Source organism: Pipistrellus hanaki, assembly GCF_964339955.1.
Source record: "Pipistrellus hanaki genome assembly, chromosome: 4".
Lineage (NCBI taxonomy): Eukaryota > Metazoa > Chordata > Mammalia > Chiroptera > Vespertilionidae > Pipistrellus > Pipistrellus hanaki.
The window spans coordinates 102,244,280-102,270,368 of record NC_140506.1 but is presented as its reverse complement, the minus strand read 5'-3'; the positions used below and the strand labels follow the sequence as shown (position 1 = coordinate 102,270,368).

At 51.6% G+C, this 26,089-nt stretch overlaps 1 protein-coding gene across 1 annotated transcript; it reads right to left on the bottom strand.

Annotated features, from left to right (window-relative positions):
- Nucleotides 1-1,038: 1,038 nt before the first annotated feature.
- Nucleotides 1,039-25,546, bottom strand: GPR139 (G protein-coupled receptor 139; the record flags this gene model as incomplete). The annotated part of the gene is made up of 2 exons (XM_084880832.1): nucleotides 1,039-2,057; nucleotides 25,429-25,546. The coding sequence occupies 2 exons, from the start codon at nucleotides 25,544-25,546 to the stop codon at nucleotides 1,039-1,041; spliced, it is 1,137 nt and encodes a 378-aa protein (XP_084736958.1).
- Between the last annotated feature and the right edge of the window lie 543 nt (nucleotides 25,547-26,089).

The window sequence follows — 26,089 nt, the reverse complement described above, 5'->3', positions numbered from 1 at the left end:
TACAGTCAACTGTGTGCATGTGTGTGTGGGTGCACACACATGAGTGGTGATTTCAAGGGGAGAATAAATAAATAAATTTACATTTTGCAAAGGATCTGGGTTAAATAGCTTCACCTGCTATTTATCCTGTGCCATGTGTATCAAAGGGCACACAAGTGGACAACATGGCCACCATGTCAACTGTGTCTGCATGTATGTGCACATGCATGTGTGTCTGCACGTGTGTGTGTCTGCATGTGCGACTGGATGGCAAAGCCAGCTGTAGTGTGGGCAAAGCAGAGCATCCTGTCTTCACACCTGGAGAGCTACAGCTCTTGGCCCTGGAAAATTAAACCCAGTTCAGAAGTCACTTCCAATGAAAGGACTGGTGAGGGCTTCAGCAAGCAAGGAGGCGGTGGGCAGCTCTCCATGCGGAAGGCTTCGGGAAGCGGGGGCTGCAGCAGGAAGCTGTCTGACTGACAGGACTGCACACAGCTACTCGGATGAGCTGAAATGGCAAATGTGGGCTTTGTTTTTCTGGGCTCAAGAAAGCGCCCTCTCCTGCCATGCACCAGGCAGGGTCTCTGCTTTGAAGGAGATGGCTAAAATGTCCACATCAAAGGTAAAGAAAGACTGATCCTCAGACCTGGAAGTCTGAGGGTAGAATGATGTCGGTTAGGAGTCCTTCCAAAGAAGCTCTGGCCAGGGCCTGGTTGGGGTTCACACCATCGTTCTCACAGAGTCATTTTGCAGCGAGATGTGTTGGGCCACTCCAAAACCACCGCTTCTCCAGGACCAAGGGCAACCCAGGAAATCCCACATTGGTCAGCAGCGAGCTCCGGGGAAGGGCTTGAGGGGCTCCGGAGGGGTCCTGAGGCTCGTGTGCCACATACGGTGTGGTGAGTATGGCCGGCACAAAGGCCAAATCACAGACCATTGCACACATTTCTCTGCTCCCGTCCTTGCTGGCCACAGGAGGGTGTCACGACCTTGGAACTGGTAGGGACTTCTGCTGTCACCGTGCCTTTGTGAAAACGATGGCACCAGTGGGAACGAGACTCATGGCCTTCGCTCTTCTCTATCTTTTCTGGCCCGCAGTCTGAGCGGAGGGAGGCAGGCAGTCTCTGGGATGGATGGCGGGGTCACAGGGATGCTCTGGCAGGCGGCCGGCCCCTGCCCGTCCCGCTCGTACTGGTGTACCAGCATCTGGACGCAGTGTGAGCTGGCGGGGGACACCCAGGGGCTGCTGGTGATGGAGAAGCTGCGGCCGGGTCGGCGCGCGGGCTGCGGGCGGCAGGTAAACAGCGCGCGGAGCGTGGCGGCGGCCAGCGTGCGGAAGCGGCGGCTGACGAAGCAGTAGAGGAAGAAGTTGGCCGCCGTGTTGAGCAGCGCCAGCATGTCCGCCACTCCTGCCGCGGCGCGCGCCAGCCCGCGGCCCCCCGAGCCGTACAGGCCGCCGAGGAGGACGGCGACGCGCGGCGCCCAGAGCGCGGCGAAGGCGGCGGTGACAGCCAGCAGGATGGCCGTGGTGCGGCCCGCGGGGCAGCCGCGCAGGCGGAGCGCGCTCCGCCGCCGCAGCCGCCGCACGATGGCCCAGTTGAGGGCGCAGAAGACTGAGCAGGGCAGCAGGTAGCCGGCGGCGCAGTGCGCCCACACCAGCGCGTGGTGCGCGGGGGGCCGCGCGCGGCCCTCGGCCCAGAGGTCGGGCCACCAGTAGAAGGGGACGCCGGTGAGCAGCCCCGCGGCGCACACGGCCGCGATGACCCTGCGGGCGCGCGCGGGGTAGGACACGGCGTGGTAGCGCAGCGGGCGGCACACGGCCAGGTAGCGGTCCACGGTGAGCGGCACGGCCAGCCAGGTGGACGTGTGCACGGCCGAGAACTCCAGCGCGCCCAGCAGCTGGCTGGGCCCCGCGGGCAGCCGCGTGCGCAGGACGAAGTCCTCCAGCAGGAAGTCCATGAACACGACGAGGAGGAGGACCAGGATGTCGGCGGCGGCCAGCGCCAGGAGGTAGTTGTAGGAGGACTTCTGCCTGCGCGCCACCAGGCGGGACAGGATGACCACCGTCAGGACATTGGCTGCGGGGAGAGGAGGACCTGCTTTACCGGGAGCCGGAGGCCTCGCTGGCCGCAGGGCCCTGCACACGCCGCCCGCCTTCCGCAGGAGGGGAGGGACAGCCAGGCTTTGGATCGGTCACCTGTGCCCTGCAGAGCGCACGCTGAGGCTGGGGCGCTGCTCTTGACAGTTTCATGCTCAGGTGGCAGTTTACTTTTCCTCCCAGAAAGCGGATGGGCGGGGGTGCGGGGCCCAAGGAGCTGAGGGAACCTGCCCAGCCTCCCGCCAGTGAGTAAGGTCCCGGGACTCACCCAGCACCGAGCCTGCCCCCCTCCTGTGTCTGACCTCGAGGCCATATGGGGCTGTGTGTGCTCAGGTAGGAGACTGATTGTACACCAGTAAGAACCCTTTGGACTCGGGGCCCTCCTTTAAGTGGGTTTAGAATGTAAGAAGTGGGGAAGATCATGACCTTTCAATTAATCTAAAAATAATAATATTGATACTAAATAATAAGTGGTGTGTGTGTTTTGAGTAAGTGACCTACACACATGGCACACAATTTAAAATAACAAGAAAGTACATTCCCTCCAAACACCCAGTGCCTCTGCCCGGACACCACCTGAGCTGGCCCGTGTCCGTGCAGGGTGGCACGAGCTTTTGCTGGGATAGCAGCGCCATGTGATTTCTCTGGGGTCAGATTTGTTTGAAGCTGCATCCACATGATTGCTGATCAGTTTTGAAAACAAATGTCTCTGAATAGGGCGGCCTCTGGGAAGGCGCTGGGGAGCATTCTGCCACCACAGGGCAAGGGCCCTGGATGCCATGCAGCTCCCCGGGCAGCCCGAACTCACATCCTTGTGAGACCCTGCCTTGCAGAACCCAGGTCCTCTGTCTGACGTCCAGTGGCAAAGCTGGAATCGGGCTGGAATCTCTTTTCCTTTCTCTCCCTCCCTTTAAAATATTAAGCAATAGTTTGCATGTAAAATATGTCTTGAAATATACGTACTCCAGGGCACTCAAGTTAAACAAACTGTAACGATTTGTCATTTTTGCTTCAGCTCTTTTTAAAAAATTATTATTATTATTATTTTTAATTTAAAGAAATGACTCTATCCACACAGCTGAAGTTCTCTTAAATTCCCACAGGCTCATTCTCTTCCTCCTCCATTTCTCCCATAAGTCCAATTCTTTATTTTTAAATATATTTTTAAATTTTTTTTTTATTCTTCATCCAAAAGTATTTTCTATATTGATTTTTAGAGAGAGTGCAAGGGCAATGGAGAGACTGAAAGAAACACTGATGTAAGAGAGACACTGATTGGCTGCCTCCTGCACTTGCCCTGATGAGGGCCTGGGAGTCTGCAACCGAGGCACGTGCCCTTGGTCAGAATCGAACCTGGGATCCTTCAGTCCACAGGCCAACGCTCTATCCACTGAGCCACAGTGGTTGGGGCCCTGCAGTCCCACTCTTTCCCTCCCTCCTCTTCCCCATCCTTTCCCGCCTCCTCTAGCTCCTGTAGGGGCAGCCACAGTGCTGAGTCTTAGGCCACACTGTCTGCTCTCACTTCCTTTAGAGAGGCCACATCCAGCTGCTTTTCCACTCAGCACTGGCCCTGGAGGCCTGAGTGTTTTTGGGTCCTTGCAGATCTCTCTCACCCCTTTTAACAGCCCCATGGCATTGCTGTGTGTAAATGTGCTGTAGTTTGTTCATTCATATACATGCCTATACTGTGTAGTCATATCTCTGCAAGTAGATATACACACATCTATATATCTCTAGATCTGTTCATATATACACACATAGGGATGCACACAGATACACAGACATGCCAGTGTGTGTTTATATATGCACACACGATACATACATATGTGTGGGAAAAGCATTCCGGGCAGTGGGAACGGTAAGTGGGAATGAGGTGGGAATGAGCTTGGTAATCAGGGAAGAGAAAGGAGGCTTTAATCACTCCCACATCCCAGCTACAGAGGAGGAGACGCAGGCTTGTGTTTTTAGGTGATTTGCCCAGAGCCACAGAGTGAGTGGGTGGGGAGGGAGCAGGCGCCTCTGTTCCCCTGCCTCTAAGGCGTGCGGAGCTCTGCTCTGCTGATTTGGGTCAGAAGAAAGGTTCTTAGCGGGAGGAAAGGATTCCTGTCCCCTGACTTAGAAAAGCACCTCATTTTCAACCTCTTTTCTTCCACTGAGCCATGCCCAGGTACCTCACCCACCTTGCCCCCCAGCTGGGAGGCAGGAACAAATAGATGCTGGGTCTCCCCAGAGAGGAACTTTCTATGTATTCACCACTGTTTCTCAGCCCAGGCGGACCCTGCTTGACGGTGCTGCCAAACCTGTCCATCAAGCGCTTTCAAACGTCCTTTCCCTCTAAGGAATGCCTTCGCCATGCAGCCTCACAACCGCTCCGTATTCACGGCCACCTTGCCTAGGTCTCTGCTCACGGCCTCCTGGGAACAAAGCACAGACCTGCGTTCCGGGCAGGTAGATGCCCGGGCCCCTCCACGCCACTCGGGAGGTCCTTGCATGTGATAGACGCTGCACCGGAGGCCGCAGGGTGGACACTGTCCCCGGGGCCGGGTTCCCCCAGCACAGAGGACGCTGCGGGGCAGCTCCTGAACCGGGGTGTGGGTGGGTAGGGATAGGACATGCCCAGAACACATCTGATCTCCTGGGCACCTCAGGAAGCGCTTGCTCTGGTTGGAAAAAGTGACGCCTGTGACGTCAGCCAATGCACACGGCCCGGTAACATGCAGTCTAAGGAGGCTTAGTTATACAGAAATGGTTTTATGTTTGGAAACTTCTAAACACCCACCTGTGCACATTGGGAGGGACAGAGAGAGCGCAGCCCTAGTGGGTCAGCCTCCACCCCGCCTGGTGGGTGTGTAATTGGTAAGTAGGTAAATGCACACAAAGGGTTTAGGAGAGTATGGGCTGCATAGAAGACACCATCTGTGGCCTCTGCTCCCCTCTGCACCCATTTCACTCCTGTGGACCCTCTGTCCTGGCTAAACCCCACTCTCCCTGCCTCAGGGCCTTTGCCTACTCAGTTCCCCTTCCTGTACTTTCACATCCACTCTGTCTGGCCTCCAGGACTCAGTTTGTCCCACCCTGGGTAAGAGAGATTGATGACTCTGCCACTTTACTTTCCTCCTGTCTATGACAAAACAGACTCCTCCCACATAATTTTCAAGGAGGATAGGGACCATGTTAGTGGGGAAAGAAGGTGGGCATTTCCCTTCTACACTAATAAAAGAGTAAGATGCAAATTGACCATACCTTTGTGATGCCCACCAGCCAATCAGGAGTGAGTATGCAAATTAACCCAACAAAGATGGGTTAATTTGCATACTCACACAGGCATGAGCGGCCAGGGGCGGGGTGGGATGCTTGCGTTCCACATCACCCCAGCTGCTCCAGGCCTCTGAGTAACATAAGAAGGTGGAAAGGCAGTTCCAGGCCAGAGTGAAAAGGTGGCTCTAGCTGGAGCAAAGGTGGTGACAGCAGCCAAGGGAAGGAAGGCCTATTCTTGTATGAATCTTTATGTATCAGGCCTCTAGTTAGAAATAAGTGAGGATGTAGACAATCATGGCAGCAGTATCAGCAACAGTGATGAAGATGATAATGGGGTCTATACTTTCTCCTGCATAAGATAAGTGGTCTTAATCATTTTTTAACTTTAATAAATCTTTATTGCTCAGATTATTACAATTGTTCCTCTTTCCCACCCCCACCCCCATAGCTCCCCTCCACCCGGTTCCTACCCCACCCTCTGCCCTTACCCTCTCTCCCCACTGTCCTTATCCATAGGTGTACGATTTTTGTCCAGTCTCTTCCCGCACCCCCCTAAGAATTGTCAGTCTATTCCCTTTCTATGCCCCTGATTTACTTGTTGATAGATATGTGTTTGTTGTTCATAATTTTTATCTTTACCTTTTTCTTCTTCCTCTTCTTAAAGAATACCTTTCAACATTTCATATAATACTGGTTTGGTGGTGATGAACTCCTTTTGCTTTTTCTTATCTGTTAAGCTCTTTTTCTGCCCTTCAATTCTGAATAATAGCTTTCCTGGGTAGAGTAATCATGGTTGTAGGTTCTTGCTATTCATCACTTTGAATATTTTTTGCCACTCCCATCTGGCCTTCATAGTTTCTGTTGAGAAATCAGCTGACAATCATATGAGTATTCCCTAGTAGGTGGCTAACTGTTTTTCTCTTGCTGCTTTTAATGTTCTCTCTTTGTATTCTGCTCTTGGCATTTTAATTAAGATGTGTGTTGATGTAGTCCTCTTTGGATTCCTTTTGTTTGGGGTTCTGTGTGCTTCCTGGACTTGTAAGTCTATTTCTTTCACCAGGTGGGGGAAGTTTTCAGTCATTATTTCTTCAAATAGGTTTTCAGTATCTTGCTCTCTTCTTCTGGCACCCCCATAATTCTGATGTTGGTACACTTGAAGTTGTCCCAGAGGCTTTTTATACTATCTTCAACTTTTTGGATTCTTTTTTCTTTTCCTGTTGAGTGTTTTTTGCTTCTTTGTATTTCAAATTTTTGACTTGATTCTTGTTGATCCTCTAGTCTACTGTTAGATCTCTGTATATTATTCTTTATTTCAGTCAATGTATGCTTAATTTCTAGTTTGTTCTTTTTCATATCCTCGAGGGTCTCACTAAATTTATAGGCCTTTTCTAGAAAATTTTGGAAAAACCTTATAAGTGTGGTTTTGAACTCTATATCCAGTCATTTGCTTTCCTCCATTTCTTTCACTTGTGATCTGTTTCTTTGTCTCCACATTTTGGCTGCTTCCCTGAGTTGATAGTGTGGCTTTGTGTAGTAGGTGTCCTATAGGGCCCAGTGGCTCAGCCTCCCCAATTACCTGAGGTGGACATTCTGAGTGCACCCCTTTGTGGGCTGTGTGAACAGTCTTGTAGTTAAGTCTTGATTGTTGTTGGTATCACTGGGAGGAATTGACTTTCAGGCCAATTGGCTGTGAGGATCAGCTATGTCTATGCTGGGAGAACTTCTGTGCTGGAGACACTCTTAGGAGACAAGACTTGCAAAAGCCTTTGTCCTCAGCTTGGATGGGGCAGAGTCTCAGGGCAGAGCAGACAGCATAGGTTTCCCATCAGTCCTGCCCTTGGGTCTCAGTGTCCTGAGGTAATTACTGCAAGCACCTCTGAGAGAAAGCTGCCCTCAAGTTTCACCTGTTGCCTGACAGTCCAGTTTCTCCCCCAATGAGTCTGGGTCCCCAGAGTCTCTCTTGGAACTGGAGTTCAGTGCAGTCGGGAGCTTTTGTCTCCCTCCCACTTGAGAAAGCCAACTGCATACTCAGTTGCCAGTCTTCTCCACACATGCTGCCTTCTGCAGCTCCTCTGAGTCTCAGTGTGCTTTCCTCTTTCCTTCTAGCTGTAGAATTTCCACTCAGCCAGCCTTCCTGTAGTTCTGAATGTTGTTCATTTTGTCATTTAGTTGTAGCTTTGAAATTGTTGTGCGAGGCAGCAGTTCAGGTGTTTATCTATGCTGCTGTCTTGGTTTCTCCAACCAAGTGGTCTTAATCATAAAAGTAATAGCTTCTATTTAGCAATCTGTATTCTATGCCAGAAGCCTGGATACATTTTTTATGCTTAGTAGCCACTGCTGCTTGCTTTACTTTGAAAGTGGATGTTATTGGGTTCTTTCCTAAAGGTGGGCATTTAGGACGAGGCTGAGAGACCCACAAGAGTAATAGCTAGGACGTCACAAAGGCTTGAGCTGCATGCAGGCCCACCCATGCATTGCTGCCGGTGACACCCAAGTCAGCTGCAGGGCAGGACCTGCACCTGTGGCCTGCTGCCACCCTGATGTGCATACTGTTGGCTGCTCTGACTCCAGGCTGCCTGGGCCTTCTGTGCCTTCCCACTACCCAGGACGCAAAGGCCTTTCCTGCCTTGCTGGATCCCTGGGGTGACCAGGGGTTTCATGGTGGAACACAGAGGGATGGGTTTCTCTCTTGGAAGAGGGAACTGCTATGCAAAGTCAAGGACTCTGGGAAGCACGCTGTGTGTGAGAGGCATAGCTGGTGTGTGGGTCGTGGGGAAAAAGGACGTGAAAACCCAAGAACCCAGTGTGCTAACCTCAGGGAAATTGCTTTGAAACCCCCTGAGGAGGTTGTGGGGACTGAGGGGGACAATGGGGGCGGGTGAGCTTTACAAACTGGAAGTGTTTAGTTAGGCAAATGTTAGACATCATGAGACAGTTCAGAGGTCCCCTGACTGGGGTCAACAGTGAGAGAGCAGATAATTAAAATATGTGCTAATTTCTTTGCAACCCATATTCTCAAAGCATTCATAAATTTTAAAAAGTTATCATCTCATTGCTCTCATGTCCTTTTTCTAGGTGAAGAGATTATCACACATTTTAGAAGCTTATACAGTCAGATCTTGGAGATTCTCAGTAAGCTTTGTTGCCTCACTGCAAGGCCATGTGCAGCAGATTCTCTAGTCAAATGCCTCTCAGATGCATTCTGTCCTCTCTCTCCTTGGTCATCCTGGCACGGAAGCTCTGGGGTCATCCTGACATGGGAGCTCTGAGTGGGCAGTTCTGTGTCTGCTGTGTTTGGGGCCACGTCCTTAATGGCCAGTACCATGCCTAGCACAGAGTAGGTGCTTGACAACTGTTTGGCGCAGCATCTGAGCCTAGCGGCTGCCATATTCCACCCAAGCTCCTGCAGGCTGCTTGCTCCTACCGTGGCCTCTTGGCACTCAATTGCCTGCATTTAAACAAAACTCAGTTCACCTCCCCCAGTTTAATAAAATGCTATGGTAAATGAATTTAATTAATACTAAACACTAATGCTACCAGTGAAGAACCCAAACCTACAGGTTAGCCAAAATGCTAAGATGGGAAGCTAAAATGAGAGTTGTAACTGTGGAAGTAGGCATAATAATAATTATTATGTGCACATCCTATATAATAAAGATGTAATATGCAAATGGTTGTTACGCCATGAAGCGTAATGACCGACTGCGTAACGATCAGATCATGGACCAGCAGGAGTGTGAGGCAGTGAGCTACAAGCGGGTGGTGGAGAGCTATAGGAGGGGGCAGGGCAGCAAGCTATGAGAGGAGGCAGGAGGAGGGGGTGAGGGGGATCTACAGGAGGGCGGGGCAGCAGGCAGAGAGGTACTGGAGGGTGGCAGCGAGCTACTGGCGAGCTACTGGTGCACAGATTCGTGCGCAGGGCTACTAGTAATGTAATAATATGCTTAGAAAACTCAAGAGCATTTGTCAATGTGTTACTGGAATCAGCAAGAGGCTTCAGGGGGACCCAAGCCCAATACACACAGCGCTGGCTTGACAATGGTGTGGGAAAGGATTCCACACACAACAGCTGCCCAGGGCTACACCCTGAGCATAGGTAGCAAGTGGCCTCCTTCCTAATTGTGGTTGCACAGACACCAGCTCTCCAGGAAGCTTTGCTCACAGTCCCACGAGTCTTCCACGAAGTTCTCCTGTCAGCTCTAGCTCTTACCAGTGCGAACAGCCAGGTCTGGCCCAGGCTGCCCCATGGGACCAGATGCTGCCCTCCTTTCTACCTGGTGTGAAGATGCACCTCTGGCTCTGCATGGGCAGCCTCTGCGATTCCATCCCTGAGGCGCTGGTGGCTCTCACCCATCTCTACTTCACAATCAGAGACCAGGCTTTCCTAGAAACACCCACCTAGGTGGTCTTGGAACCAGTGTTCTGAGCAGATGGGAGCACAGGCTGATGTCAGGGTCAGAAGCCTGACCTTAAGCCACGTGACCATTAACCATATTCCTCATTGTCCTTATCTGTGGAATGGGGTAATAGCAGCATCCATTCAGTGTGGTTAGAAGGATTAAATTAGTTAATTTATGAAAAGTGCTTGAAACAGTGCCCAACAGGGGGTAAGCACTCAAGGAGTTAGTTATAATTTTGGTAAATGACCATTATTTCCACCAGCAATCGTGCTATCCAACTTTCAGTCAGGGATACTGCTGCATCTGGGATGGGGTGAGGAGGTGTAGATGCCGCATTGGGCCCCTGCTTTGGGACTCTTATGTCATCCCAAGCTTTTCTTCAGGACAGCAAAGTTTTATACTGTAGGGTACAAGATTGAATCACATAAATGGATATTTAAAAGGTAAGAAGTGGCCAACTATTGACAATTTCACATGGTACAAATAACACTTTTTAATTTACTTGTTTTTCCCACTGGACAGTACACATGTCGAAGCACATGTATTCACCCCTTTGTCCCCGGTCCTTGGTCAAGGTCCTCTGCTCAGGAGATGCTCAGTGCGTGCATATGATGGAGAAGCGGACATGCGGTCTGAGCACACTGCATATCGGCTCCCAGAAGGAGGAAGGTGAGTTCCAGATGGTGAGGCACAAAGTCCGATCTTTGGACATTGCAATTCACTTTGCATATTGGCCAGCCCTACATTAATGTTAATGTCTATTAATGATGACGCCTTTGAAGCACTAGGAATAGAGCCTGGCATGTGATAGGTGGTCAGTAAACACTCACTGTCTAAACCGCATTCTGAGTCCTTAGATGAAATGGAGCCAAGTTATGGCTGAAAAGGGAACCTTGGAAAATGACAGATATTTTCAGGGGAATTGTTTCATCACAAAAATCTACTTTAAAAAAAGAGGCAACTCAATTTTTATTGTGTAGGTGAGGTGTGAGGAGGGGAGAGAATTTACCTGCCTATCCTCGCTTAAAAATAAACATTTTAAATGTTGTTCTTTATAAAGATTCTCTTTTTGTAGAAAGTATTAATATGTCTCCCCCTCTTGCCCCAGTGACCCACTCCAGACCTCCCCATCCCAAGTCTTGTGTCTACGAGCTACATGTATGCATATACGTTCCCCAGTTGATCTCTCTCCTTCTCACCCTCACCCATGACTTCTCTCTGAAATTCTTCAGTCTGTTCATGGTTCTATATCTCTGGATCTATTTTGTTTGTCAATTTATTTGTTAATTATATTCCACATGTGAGTGAGATCATGTGATACTTGTCTTTCTCTAACTGGCTTATTTGCTTAACGTAATACTATCCAGGTCCCTCCATGTTGTCTCAAAGGATAATATTTCTGTCTTTTTTACTGCTACATAGTAATTTTTGGTGTAAATGTACCATGGCTTTTATATCCATTCATCTGCTGATGAGCACCTAGGCTGTTTTCAAATATTAGCTATTGTAAGTTGTGCTGCTATGAACATGGGGTACATACATTCTTTCCGATTGGTGTTTCAGGTTTCTTAGGATATAGTCCTAGAAGTGGGATCACTGGGTAAAATGACAGTTCCATTTTTAATTATTTGAGGAAACTCCATACTGTTCTCCACAGTGGCTGCACCAGTTTGCAATCCCACCAACATTGTACTGGGGGCTCCCTTTTCTTCACATCATCACACTTTTCCTTTGTTAATGGTAGCCATTCTGATAGGTGTGATTTTAATTTGCATCTCTCTGATGATTAGTGACTTTGAGCATTTTTTTATGTCTCTTGGCCTCCTGTATGTCCATTTAGAGAAGTGTCTATTTAGGTCCTTTGTCCATTTTTTATTGGATCATTTATCTTCCTTTTATTAAGTTGTGTAAGTTCCCTGTAGATGTTGGAGATTAAACCTTTATCAGTGATAGCATTGGCAAATATGTTCTCCCATGCTTGGCCTTTCTTGTTTTTCTTTTTATGGTTTCTTTTGCTGTGCAGAAGCTTTTTATTTTGAGGAAGTCCCATTTGTTTATTTCCTCCTTAGTTTCCTTTGCTCTGGGAGCTGTATCGGTAAAGATATTGCTATAAGAGATGTCTGAGATTTTGCTGCCTATCGTTTTTTCTAAGATTTTTATGGTCTCGTGACTTACAGTTAAGTCTCTTATTCATTTTGAGTTTATTTTTGTGTGTGATATAAATTGATGGTATCCCAACACCATTTATTGATGAGACTGTCTTTACTCCATTGTATGCTCTTGCCTCCTTTGTCAAATATTAATTGAGCATAATGGTTTGGGTTCATTTCTGAGGTCCCTGTTCTCATCTATAAGCCTGTGCTTGTGCCAGTATCAGGCTGCTTTGATTATAGTGTTTTTGTAGTATGACTTGAAATCTGGTATTGTGATCCTTCCAACTTGGTTCTTCTTTCTCAGGATTGCTGTGGCTATTTGGATCTTTTTTTGTTCCATATAAAATTTTGGAGTGTTTTTTCTAGGTCTGTGAAATATGCTGTTGATATTTTAATGGTGATTGCATTGAATCTGTAAGTTGCCTTAGACAATATTGACATTTTAATGATGTTGATTCTACCAATCCATGAATACAGTATTTTCTTTCACTTGTTTATATCTTTCTCTATCTGTTTTTTAAACATCCTGTAGTTTTCAAAGTACAGATCTTTTAACTGCTGGGTTAATGTTATTCCTAAATATCTTAATATTTTTTGTTGCAATTGTCATTGGGACTGTTTTTTCAGTTTCTCTTTCTGATAGTTCATAAAAATGCCATAGATTTCTTGTGTTGATTTTGTATCCTGCTATGTTGCCGAATTCATTTATTAAATCTATTCAGTTTTTGTTGGAGTCTTTAGGGTTTTCTATATACAATACCATGCCATCTGCAAATAGTGACAGTTTTACTTCCTATTTTCCAATTTGGATGTCTTTTATTTTTTTCTTCTTGTCTTATCACTGAGGATAATACTTTCATTGCTATGTTGAGTAAGAGTGGTGAAATGGACATCCCTGTATTTAAAGAATTGGTTTTAGGTTTTGCCCATTGAGTATGATGTTGGCTGTAGGTTTATCATATATGGCCTTTATTATGTTTCAGTATGATCTCTCTATTCCCACTTTGTTAAGAGTTTTTATCAAAAAGGCTATTGGATTTTGATGCTTTTTTGCATCAATTGATATAATCATGTGATTTTTTGTCTTCCAACTTGTTTATATAATACATCACATTTATTAATCTGGGAATATTATATCATTCATGCATCCCCAGAATAAATCCCACTTGGTCATGGTGTTTGATCTTTTTAATATATTGCTGGACCTGATTTGCTAATATTTTCTTGAAGATTTTAGCATCTATGTGTAGGGATTGGTTATAGGGTTAAGCCTCAAACTGACCTGCTGGCATAGCTGCAAATAAGTCCCAGCTTAGAGGGCACAGCCCTCTTAGCATAACTAAGCTTGACCTTATGATGCTCCCTAGATGCTTCCTAGGTGGCTAATGGGCTGTGGGAGGTGCAGCAAGTGCTGCCAAAACAAGTGAAACTCACAAGAACATTGTAACTATGGTAACCACTGCCATGTTTACCTCTGACTATAAAGTAAAGGCTCATCTTGCCTTCTGGATCTGTTCTATGGTCTCAGCCAGGCACAGAAGATCCACCTAGACCCAGCTTATTCTCTTTGTCTGTCTCTTCTTCATCCTTTGCCAGCCCTCCCTCAGGCTGTGCTGGCACGATACAAGTTACGCCCAATGAGGGGATGAGTTCAGCCCAAGTGGTGCCAAATGTGAGCCCGAGTATCAGGGAACTGCAATTGTCAGGTGAAAGGATGCTCCAGTGAAGCACATGCAGAAATCAAAAAGGAAGGCAAGGAGTGCAGTTTAGTACTCGCTAGGTGTAAAACATGGGAAATTCAGGATTACAGGGAAAGAATGTCTGAATATCCATTCTTAAGGCTATGCTCCAAGCAAGGGTCTGTTCTGTGAGGTATGAACAGCTTTTCAAATTTTTGGATTTTGTGAGTAAAACCTGCCCATGATTTTCTGAGGAAGAAAAGGTAAATATAGAGGCATGGGAGAAGGTAGGAAACAACTTTGAGATCATTATATAGCTGAAGGTCCAGAGGAAATGCCTGCTTCTTCTTTCAATCTGTGGTCCCTGATTTGGGACTGTCTAGAACCCACTCTAGAAGGGGAGTGGGTGAATGTGTCAGGGGAATGGAGACAGATGGGGGAAGGCTGCCAGAGACTCCCAACTCCACCATCGGCACCTCTGCTGCCTCCGTTGAAGGAGTTGAAGACTTCCAGTTCTATATATGGACTGACTTCCCCCATTGTGCTGGGGTTACTAGATACAGTATCTAAGGAAGCAATGGCTCATAGTGACTGGAATACTGTCTTGAAGGCTTGTCTCCCACCTGGAGATTACTTATTATGGAAATCTAACTGGGCAGAGCTTAGTGAGGAGCAGGCTAACAGAAACCAAGCACATGTACCCATTACAATGACTATGCTCATGGGCACTGGACCTCATGGGGCTTTGTACGCTCAGTTAGTATACCCCCTGCAAGCTTATCAGCAAATAAATGTATGTGCCACCAAAGCCTGGAGGCAGCTGGGAAAAGTCTTTAGACATACGCAAAATTAGGCAAGGCCCTGAGGAGCCATATCAGGATTTTGTGGCTCGCTTGTTCCAGGCCGTAGGCAGGGTTGTGGCTGACCCTGAGAAATGATACTAGTGAAGCAATTAGCTGTTGAAAATGCAAATGGAGTATGTCAAACGTCCCTGCAGGAAGAATGGTACTGTGCATGACCTCATCCGTGTATGTGCTGACATTGGACCAGCCTGTGTTCAAGGAGCAGCGTTAGCTGCCACATTGAAGGGGATGTTGTTCGCTGGTCAACAGAAAAGGAAAGGGGCTGCTTTAACTTGGCAGACAGGGCGTTTTGCTAATGACTGTAATGCTATAAGCAGAAGTCAAAGGGCTATAGAAAGTGGAAACAAGCAGTCTGGATTGTGTCCAAGATGCAGGAGAGGAAAGCATTGGGTGAGTGAATGCCGCTCCAAGGCTGACGTTGACGATAATGTAATACCCCTTAGGCAGGGAAAGTTCAAGTGGTCACAGCCCAGGCCCCACCAAACAGTAGGGGCCCTATCTTTAACCCCATTGCAGTCTTTCCAGCCGGTTCGGTCCCCAAACAAACTGTTCGAAACCTCTACCATGCCACCCCGGGAAGCACAGGATTGGCCCTCAGTCCCATCTCCCGATATGTGCTAACCCCAGAGATGGGGCCTCAGGCCATTGCCATGGGAGTGTATGGTCCCCTTCCCGCAGGCATGATGGGACTAATTTTAGGGAGGAGTAGTTTAACATCGAAGGTTCTGCCGGGGTGATAGATCAGGACTATACTGGAGAAATTAAAGTAATGGCACAAACAATTAATACTATTGTATAATTCAAGTCTTACCAGAAACAAAAATAGCACAAATTCTCCTTCTGCCCTCCTATCCAGAAGGGCGGCATTTAACCGGTTGACCCGTGGTGCAGCAGGTTTTGGGTCCAGTGATGGGGAATACTGGGCAAGATTAATTAAGCAGGGCCAGCCTGAGCTAGAACTGAGGATCAGTGGGAGTCTGTTAGAGGGATTGTAGATGCTGGAGCTGATGTCAGTCATTGATTTCGGACTCTGGCCGCAGGCCTGGCCTTTAAACCCCAGGCTTCCGAATTGCAAGGAGTGGGGCATGTTACCCAACCCTTGTAGAGTGCACAACTCCTTTGGTGGGAAGATCCAGATAGAAATACAGGCTATTTTCAACCTTATGTATTGCTACATTTGCCTGTTAACTTACGGGGTTGAGATATTATAGAGCAGATGAGAGTTTTCATAACAAGTCCCAGTTCCATTGTGACATCTCAAATGCTTATTCAAGGATTTCAACCTTGTAAGAGGAGCAGGAAAGAATCAGCAAGGGAGACCTTTATCTATCCCAATGTCCACTCAAAAGGAGAGGCAGGGATTAGGTTACCAGAATTTTCCACAAGGGCTTCGATTGTCTCTCCAACCCAGCGTACAGCAGCCACAATTACCTGGCTTGCAGATACCCATTTGGGTTGATCAATGGCCCCATTAGAAGAGAAGTTAAAAGTTGCACAAGAGTTGGTTCAAGAACAGCTTGAGGCAGGGCATATTGAACCCACTCACAGTCAGTCCATGGTACACACCCATATTTGTGATGAAGAAAAAGTCTGGTCAATGGAGACTATTGCCTGACCTAAGGGCAATTAATAAAACCATGGAGACTATGGGGCCCCTTCAGTCAGGGTCACCATCTCCAACAGGTATCCCATTGAAATATTATTTACTGGCCTTAGATCTTAAGGACTGTTTTCTTACTATCCCTCTCCATCCCGAGGATTGCAAAAGATTGGCATTTAGTGTCCCTGCAATAAATTTTAAGGAGCCCATAAAGAGGAATCAATTGAAAGTATTGCCTCAGAGCATGGCCAACTTCTCTGGACAGGTTGGTAACCATTGTCCAGCAAATAAGGTTTTAAAGTTTCTCTCAGTTACTACCTTTACCTTCCCAAAGACAGTGAAGTAACAACCTATATCTCAGGCACTAACCATTTTTACAGAGGGATCCAGTTCTGGAAAGGCTGGATCTACTGCAGGAGGGGAGCAAAGGTCTTTCAAAACCCTTATGTTTCAGCACAATGGGTAGAAATACAAGCTCTTACCTATACCTTGACAGATTTTGCCTTGGAACCCATTAGTGATAGTGCCTCTGTGGTAAGTATGGCCAAACTAATTGAAACGGCTACTATAGGGCACACTAATTCGGAGGAACTCTTCCATGTATTTTTCAACCTTCAAAAAGTCATTAGAGAACGACAGTTTCTCTGCTTTATTGATCAGATCCGATCTCATTCAGGTCTCCCTGGTCCATTAGCTATAGGCAATGATGCTATTGATCGCCTCCTTGCTGTAATGCAAGAGGCTACCCTGGTTTCTCTTGCCCAGTCCTCCCATGCTTTGTATCATCAAAAGGCTGCTGCCTTACACAAACAATTCCATATTTCTTGGGAGCAAGCTCGTCAAATTGTTAAGCAGTGCTCTCAGTGTGTAATTCATTGCCCTGTACAATTGTTGAGGGTTAATCCTAAGGGTCTTAAACCTAATCAAATTTGGCAAATGGATGTCACCCACATCCTGGAGTTTGGTAAGCATAGATGGGTACATGTTAATGTAGATACCTGCACCCGCTTTATCTTTGCCACTCCCCAAACGGGAGAGAGTGCCAAGCATGTAATTAATCATTGCCTAGCTGCCTTTGTGGTACTAGATCCTCCCTTAGAGCTAAAGACAGACAATGGACCCACATATGCTAGTTCTGTTTTTCAGCATTTTTGTCAGCAATATCAAATTTGTCATACAACTGTATCAGGTCAAGCAACAGTAATCTTAAAATGAAATTAATAAAACAGAAAGGGGGAGACTGGTGTTATATGTCACCTCAAAACAAGCTCAGTCATGCTCTTCATACTTTAAATTTTTGAATTATGATGCAGAGGGTCGTAATGCAGCCGAAAGGCATTGGGCCTCCTGTACAATTGCTTCTTCGGGGTTAGCCTGACGGAAGGATGTACAACCTGGACAATGGTTTGGACCATATCCAGTAATGATGTGGGGAAGAGGTTGAGTTTGTATCTTTTCAGAAAGAGCAGCACAGCCAATTTGGTTGCCAGAGTGTTATGTGTGTCACCACAATGGACCCAGAGAAGCTCCTGTCTCATCATTTAAAAGACTGAGAGTTGCCCTGATGGCAGCAAAGCGAAAAAGGAAGATGACAAAGCTACACAAGAGACAGAGGTGCCAACATGGGGTCAACTGAAGAAGTTAACAACTGAGGCCCAGTAGATGGTAGAAAAGCAAGATATGGGAGCTACTCCCTCAATCATGTTTCTGGATATGCTAACATTGGTTAGCTGCCAGTCTTCTGCAAACTCTTGCACAGCCACGTCCAAAGACTCTGAGAAAATCAGCAAAGAGACTTTCATTTAGTAGAAAAATGTTACTGTAGTTTGATTTCTCTACTATTGTTGTGTTGCATTGGCATTGTTTTATTAATAGCCATGTCTGGGTTTTGCATTGACATTGTTTTGTTATTGGGTTTTGCATTGACATTGTTTTGTTAATATTTTAATAGTCAGAATTTTGTTCTTAATGTTTAAGCTTTACTTTCATTATAGTGGCTTAAAAATAAAAGAAGGGTGAGATGTAGGTTAAGCCTTGGACTGACCTGCTGGCAAAGCTGCAAACAAGTCCCAGCTTAGAGGGCACAACATTCTTAGCATAATTAAGCTTGACTTTATGACACTCCCTGATTTTTCCTGAGTAGCTAATGGGCTGTGGGACTGAAGCAAATGCTGCCAAAACAAGTGAAACTCACAAGAACATTGTAACATTGTGACCACTACTTTGTTTACCTCTGACTATAAAATAAAGGTTCAGCTTGCCTTCTGGATCTGTTCTATGGTCTCAGCCAGGCACAGAAGATCCACCTAAACCCAGCTTATTCCCTTTGTATGTCTTTTCTTCATCCTTAGCCCGCCCTCCCTCAGACTCCCTGAAACTTTGGCTGTGCTGGCCAGGCATATCTATGACCTGTAGTTCTCTCTTTGTAGTGTCTTTACCTGGTTTGGGAATTAGGTTAATGCTGGCCTCATAAGAAGAGTTTGGAAGTATGCCTTCCTCTTGGATTTTTTGGAATAGTTTGGGGAGGATAAGTGTTAGTTCTTTGAATATTGGCAAAACTCTCCTGTGAGGCCATTGACACACACAGCTGCATCAGAAAGCAGCCTTTTCCTCAGCTTGCCAATTACATCACCTGCCAACAGAGAAGTTCTATCTCTGTCCCTAGTTTGATGAGGTTTTATTGTCAAATACTTCTCTGCGTCTACTATGTGATCATGGGATCCCCTCTTCCAGTTGTTACCATGGGGACTCCCACTGAGTGACTCTCCAACACGGAGCCAGCCTGGCGTGCCTGGGACGGAGCCCGCTGCGTCGTGATGTCACCACCTGGCCCATTCCTGGACGGACCTGCTAACGCCCTGCTGCGGAGTCTGCTGTCCATGCTCAGGAGGAGTATTGGTCCGCAGTTTTCTGTAATACCTTTGTCTGGATTTGATATTAGGGTAAGCTGGTGTTATAAAACAAGCAGTCAATTTTCCCTGAAATATGCTTTTTTAATTCTCACACAGGATATGTGTGTGTGTTTAGAGAGAGTGAATGGAGAGAGAAAGAGAGAGGGAGAAACATGGATGTGAGAAACACTGATTGGCTGCCTCCCATTTGCACCCTCGCCGAGTATCAAACCTGCAACCTTTTGGTGTTCAAGACAATACTCCTACGAACTGAGCACTGGGCTAGGGCCTAGGAAGTCATTTTTAAATGATAAAAAATGGCGTAGGGAGTGCGTGCTGTGTGCCCAACAGGTGTGACATGCTTAGCCCATTGGGCCTCCCGGAGCCCTGGGACGTGTCTAGATGCTCGTCTGCACCAGGGAAAGCCACTGTCTAAGGTCGCACACAGACAAGCTGTAGAGCCAGGACTCACACTCTGGTCCCCCTGGCCTAACTCTCACCCCATTTTCCTCATTTTCTCTGAAGATGTGTCTGGGAGGAAGAGAGCACCTGGAGGCCCAGTCCGCTCTTGGTCACCGTCTTCCACTTCTGGCTGAGGACAATGGCTGACTACCCTGTGCCAGGCACTGATGCCATCCAGGCTACAGGCAGGCACCTCCTTCACCTCCCAGTCAGAGGCCGAGCTGCCTCACCGGGCAGTTTGGAAACACTGGCACCTGCTTGGTGGCCACTTCTTCCTCCCCTTGCCTCCCCTTGCATCCCTGTGCCCTTGAGGTAGACTACCTCTGCGTCATCCTTTAATGTGGTTCTGCTCCTTCCTCCCTGTGGGCTCACTGCCCCTCCCCCCAGCACTGCCTCCTGCGTGCACGGCTTATCCCAGAGGCCCAGCTCCTGGTGGGCTCCACTCCCTGTGCCTCAGTTAGGAAGGCCTGGCTTACCTACCAAGGAGGAGGAAGGGATGAAGTATAAGGACCAGCGAAGCCAGCAATCTGCACGCTGAGTGCAGCCGTAAGGCTGTCAGTGCGAGGATTCCTGGCAGTGAAGGCGCGGGGCAAGGGCTCCACAGGTGACTGCGTTAATACCTGCGCGGAGGCAGGCACGGCTGCCCGATGTTCCAGGAGGAAATCGGGCACAGAGCAGCTGGGAATCCTCAAGTGGCAGAGCCCAGTCCGACCTTCAACATGAGAGGCCCTGCACCCACATCGGCCTGTTACGTGCACCCGCTGGGCAGGTCCTGGCGGCAGGGACTGGGCCACATGACTCTTCCCAAGCTCCCCCTCTTCATCCAGAAGACATGGCGGGAAGTGACTTCCTCCTAGTCACAGCCTCCCAGCTCACAGGCGTTCCCCACCCTCCGTTCCCCCCTCTGGCCACCATGAAGAGGACTCAGTTGGGCTGAGTCCTCTGCCAGGAAAAGGGATTCAATTAAAATCTCTGTTTTCAACAATGTCCCCAAGCCCCACGTGGTCACCTCACACCCAGCAGAGCGAGGTGGGGCGCAGGAGTGGAGGAAGAGTTTGCTAACTGCTCCTGGTATGTGTGTGTGTGTGTGTGTGTGTGCTAACTGCTCCTGGTATGTGTGTGTGTGTGTGTGTGTGTGTGTGTGTGTGTGTGTGTGGTGATGGGGAAGGAGGGTGTGTGTGTGTGGGGGGGTGATGGGGAGGGAGGGTGTGTGTGTGTGTGTGTGTGTGTGTGTGGTGATGGGGAAGGAGGGTGTGTGTGTGTGTGTGTGTGTGGTGATGGGGAAGGAGGGTGTGTGTGTGGGGGGGTGTGATGGGGAGGGAGGGTGTGTGTGTGTGTGTGTGTGTGTGTGTGTGTAGGGGGGTGATGGGGAGGGAGGGTGTGTGTGTGTGTGTGTGTGTGTGTGTGGTGATGGGGAAGGAGGGTGTGTGTGTGTGGTGATAGGGAAGGAGGGTGTGTGTGTGTGTGTGGTGATGGGGAAGGAGGGTGTGTGTGTGTGGGGGGGGTGTGATGGGGAGGGAGGGTGTGTGTGTGTGTGTGTGTGTGTGTGGTGATGGGGAAGGAGGGTGTGTGTGTGTGGGGGTGTGTGATGGGGAGGGAGGGTGTGTGTGTGTGTGTGTGTGTGTGTGTGTAGGGGGGTGATGGGGAGGGAGGGTGTGTGTGTGTGTGTGTGGTGATGGGGAGGGAGGGTGTGTGTGTGTGTGTGTGTGTGTGGTGATGGGGAGGGAGGGTGTGTGTGTGTGTGGGAGGGTGATGGGGAGGGAGGGTGTGTGTGTGTGTGTGTGTGTGTGTGTAGGGGGGTGATGGGGAGGGAGGGTGTGTGTGTGTGTGTGTGTGTGTGGTGATGGGGAAGGAGGGTGTGTGTGTGTGTGTGTGTGGTGATGGGGAAGGAGGGTGTGTGTGTGGGGGGGGGTGTGATGGGGAGGGAGGGTGTGTGTGTGTGTGTGGTGTGATGGGGAGGGAGGGTGTGTGTGTGGGTGGTGTGTGTGTGGTGATAGGGAAGGAGGGTGTGTGTGTGTGTGTGTGTGGTGATGGGGAAGGAGGGTGTGTGTGTGTGGGGGGTGTGATGGGGAGGGAGGGTGTGTGTGTGTGTGTGGTGTGATGGGGAGGGAGGGTGTGTGTGTGGGTGGTGTGTGTGTGTGTGGGGGGGTGATGGGGAGGGAGGGTGTGAGTGGGGGGTGGTGGGGAGGGAGGGTTTGTGTGTGAGGGGGTGGTGTGTGTGTGTGTGTGTGTGTGGTGATGGGGAAGGAGGGTGTGTGTGTGGGGGGGTGGTGTGATGGGGAGGGAGGGTGTGTGTGTGTGTGGTTATGGGGAGGGAGGGTGTGTGTGTGTGTGTGTGTGTGTGTGTGGTGATGGGGAGGGTGTGTGTGTGTGTGTGTGGGGGTGGTGTGATGGGGAGGGAGGGTGTGTGTGTGTGTGGGGGGTGTGTGTGTGTGGGGGGGGTGATGGGGAGGGAGGGGGTGTGTGTGTGTGTGTGTGGTGATGGGGAGGGAGGGTGTGTGTGTGTGTGTAGGGGGGTGATGGGAAGGGAGGGTGTGTGTGGGTGGTGTGATGGGGAGGGAGGGTGTGTGTGTGGGTGGGTGGGGGTGGGTGATGGGGAGGGAGGGTGTGTGTGTGTGTAGGGGGGTGATGGGGAGGGAGGGTGTGAGTGGGGGGTGGTGGGGAGGGAGGGTGTTTGTGGGGGGAGTGGGGAGGGAGGGAGTTTGGGGAGGTGGGGAGGGAGGGTGTGAGTGGAGGGGTGGGGAGGGAGGGTGTTTGTGGGGGGGTGGGGAGGAAGGGTGGGGGGGGTGGGGAGGGAGGGTGTGTGTGTGTGGGATGATGGGGAGGGAGGGTGTTTGTGGGGGGGTGGGGAGGAAGGGTGTGGGGGGGTGGGGAGGGAGGGTGTTTGTGGGGGGGGTGGGGAGAGAGGGTGTTTGTGGGGGGGTGGGGAGGAAGGGTGTGTGGGGGGATGATGGGGAGGGAGGGTGTGAGTGGAGGGGTGGGGAGGGAGGGTGTTTGTGGGGGGGTGGGGAGGAAGGGTGTGGGGGGGGTGGGGAGGGAGGGTGTGTGTGTGTGGGATGATGGGGAGGGAGGGTGTTTGTGGGGGGGTGGGGAGGAAGGGTGTGGGGGGGTGGGGAGGGAGGGTGTTTGTGGGGGGGGTGGGGAGAGAGGGTGTTTGTGGGGGGGTGGGGAGGAAGGGTGTGTGGGGGGATGATGGGGAGGGAGGGTGTGAGTGGAGGGGTGGGGAGGGAGGGTGTTTGTGGGGGGGTGGGGAGGAAGGGTGTGGGGGGGGTGGGGAGGGAGGGTGTGTGTGTGTGGGATGATGGGGAGGGAGGGTGTTTGTGGGGGGGTGGGGAGGAAGGGTGTGTGGGGGGGATGATGCGGAGGGAGGGTGTTTGTGGGGGGGTGGGGAGAGAGGGTGTTTGTGGGGGGGTGGGGAGGAAGGGTGTGTGGGGGGATGATGGGGAGGGAGGGTGTGTGTGTGGGATGATGGGGAGGGAGGGTGTTTGTGGGGGGGTGGGGAGGAAGGGTGTGGGGGGGGTGGGGAGGGAGGGTGTGTGTGTGGGATGATGGGGAGGGAGGGTGTTTGTGGGGGGGTGGGGAGGAAGGGTGTGTGGGGGGGATGATGCGGAGGGAGGGTGTGAGTGGGGGGGTGGGAGGAAGGGGGTGATTGGGGGTGGGGTGGGGAGGGAGGATGTGGGTGTGGGGATGTGGGGGTTGATGGGGAGGGAGCGGGCTACAGTGAGCACAGCGCTGGGAGTAGGTGCTGAGCCAGGGCTCCTCTCCTCAGTGTGGGCTACCCGCTGCCTCCTCCTCACACTGACAGCCTCTGGTCACAGCATGGCATCAGCACTGGAGGCCGGAGGCCTGAGCCAGTGCCCAGCTCCCGCCACCTCCCTGCCCGGCTCCTCGCTGCAGCTCGGGCGGCAGCCTCAGGAAGCCTGTTCACACGTGTGGAGACAGGACAGGACACGTAAGGCCACCGGTCAGCACCAGGCTGCTTCCCTGCACTGCACCTTCCGCACCCGCAGACCGGCCGCCCGTGGTTTTAAGAGCTTAACAAGGATTTCACCTCAAACCACCTCGCACAGTAAACAAACAACCATCATCAGCCCATGACCTTTATGTGAGCGGCCTGTCAATCATCTCTAAAATGCGGTCCCCGTGCCCACCGCCATAAGTGTACCCCTGTGAACCCAGGAGTCTCCAGGGCGCCCTGGGTCCCTTTGGCACACCGTAGGTGATCCTAACACTTATTGGGTGTTTAAACACAGAACTATCCTTCACTCTCTAATCTCAGTCCAAGGCCCTCCTTCCTTCTGCACTCTTAAAGTCTCCAGCCCTGGCCCAGCCTGTGGAGTCCGTGCCTGGCATGAGTAGGTGCCAATACTGTGGGTGGGAAAGGCGCCGCTGACATGGGGTTCAGGCTGTGAGGTGTGGGGTGATTGAAGGTCTGAGCTTCCCCTCGCAGGCCCTGCTCTGGCCAGCCTCTCCCTGTGCCTGTCTGTCCCTGACTGGCTCTGCAGGAGAACAGCCAGAGACGGTGGCTGCTCAGCCAGCAGGGAGGAATGGGGAGACCCTCTCCCCTGTGAGGGCTCAGAGGAGAGGGACCCGCCTCCTCTCCAGGCCAGCGACCTCCTGAGAGGCCCGCTCCCCAAAGAGAGCTCCCCAGAGCCGCTCCAGGGTCCGGCCATCAGTTAGCAATAAAACCTCACCGCTGGCTGGGCAGGGCAGGGCGTGGTGGGGAGGCAGCCTTAGTTCTGTGAAGTCCAAGTCATGGTTCTGGAACCTGGCTACCCAGGTGAAGGTTTGGAATGGAAACCTCACATGGGCTCTCAGACACAGCTTCCAAGCCTGGGTCTCAAACTGGAGTGGGGGGGGGGGCGGGGAGGGGAGGGAGGGGTGCCGGGATCCCGAGGGCAGAGGGTGCTAGGATCCTGGGGGGTGCTGGGATGGGGGGGTGCTGGGATGGGGGGGTGCTGGGATCCCGGGGGGGCTGGGATCCCAGGGGGTGCTAGGATCCGAGTCTGCACAGGGATGTCCCTCACCCATCTCCTGCAGGTGCTCACTGGGAACCTTTCTGAAAGCAGCCAGCTGGAGGGGGGGTGTCTCTCAGAGCCCAGGAGCCCCACCCCCAGCTCAGCTCCCGGGATCCAGCGGAGCTCCCGTGCACTTTGGAGAGGATGCTAGGATGTGGTGTTTGCCTACAGAGCTGCTGATGGACAGGCAGCACAGCCAGCAGCGAGGCTGGTCCTCAAGGAGGCTGCGGCCCAGGTGGCACCTTGGGGGCGCCCGCTCTGCACCCCTGCTCTGGCGGAGCACCCTCTGCCCCTGCGGCCCCCCCCTCCCCCCTCACACCCGGGTGTCCGCAGTCTGCCTCGTCCCAGAACCCCCTCCCTCTCCAGCTGGCCGGGCGGTCCTTAGGGGTGCCCAGTCCTGCCCCTCCCAACGCCTCCTTCCCCAGCGGAGCCTGCCCGCATCGGGCATCTGTCCAGCTGTGCGGTCAGGCACAGCGCCCCCCTGACCCCTCAGTCCCAGGAGGCGGACACACTCACCAGCACCCTCCAACCCACAGCACCGCCGCCACGCACCCCCCAAACAAACAACCAAACAAACAAACAAACACGTCCGCAGTTGCCTTTTAGGCTGAAACTTTCTCAGAGGAGCCACGGACTGCGAGGAGGAGGTGGACAGCCTGGGTCCCTGGCAGGGCGAGCGCTCTTAGGGCTCCACCCCCTCACCTGGCCCCCCCTCACCTGGTACCCCTCACCTGGCCCCCCTCACCTGGCACCCCTCACCTGGCACCCCTCACCTGGTACCCCCTCACTTGGCCCCCCTCACCTGGCACCTCTCACCTGGTACCCCCTCACCTGGTACCCCCTCACCTGGCCCCCCTCACCTGGCACCACTCACCTGGTACCCCTCACCTGGCCCCCTCACCTGGCACCCCTCACCTGGCCCCCCTCACCTGGTACCCCTCACCAGGTACCCCATCACCTGCCCCCCCCTCACCTGGTATCCCGTCACCTGGCCCCGTCACCTGGCCCCCTCACCTGGGCCCCTCACCTGGTAAGCCGAGGCCCAGCAGGAGGCTGTAGTAGACCAGGGGCAGGAGGCCCAGGCCGCAGGCCCAGCCGGGGGACCAGGAGCTGTTGGCGGCGAGTGGGGTGTGCGTGAGCTCCATGGGCGCCGGGCTCCCATGCGGGGCTGGGGAGCGGTGCCTTCTCCGCGGGCCTGCGCCTCCCTGGCCGGCAGCCCGCTCTCCGGGTCCCGCTCCCGGCACCGCTCCCTCTGGAGCGGAGCACAGCCTCGGGGCTCCCGCCTGGGTACCGCTCCGCTCCAGCCAGAGCCCCGGGCGGGGCTGGGGACCTTGCTCCCCACAGCCAATCACCACTGCCTGGCGGGTAGGGGGTTGGGGGGGAGGGAGGAGATGGGGGGAGGAGCTGGGAGGAAGAGGTGGGGGACGGAGGCGGGGGGGGGGGGGGATCAGAGGAGGGGCTCCCCGCTGCCGCGGGGGGGAGGGGGGAAAGGGGGGGCTCCAGATTAGGAGAGGAGGAATTCCTCTGGAAACCCCAGGGAGGCAAGGGAGGAGCGGGCGCCCCGCTGTGGGAGGGACGGTGGGGTGTGCCCTCTGCTCCTGCGGGCCCCTTCCCCCCCTCCCAAGTGTCCTCAGCCTGATCCCCAGCCAGTCTCCCGAGGACTTCCCACCCAGGGCCAGGAGGGAGGC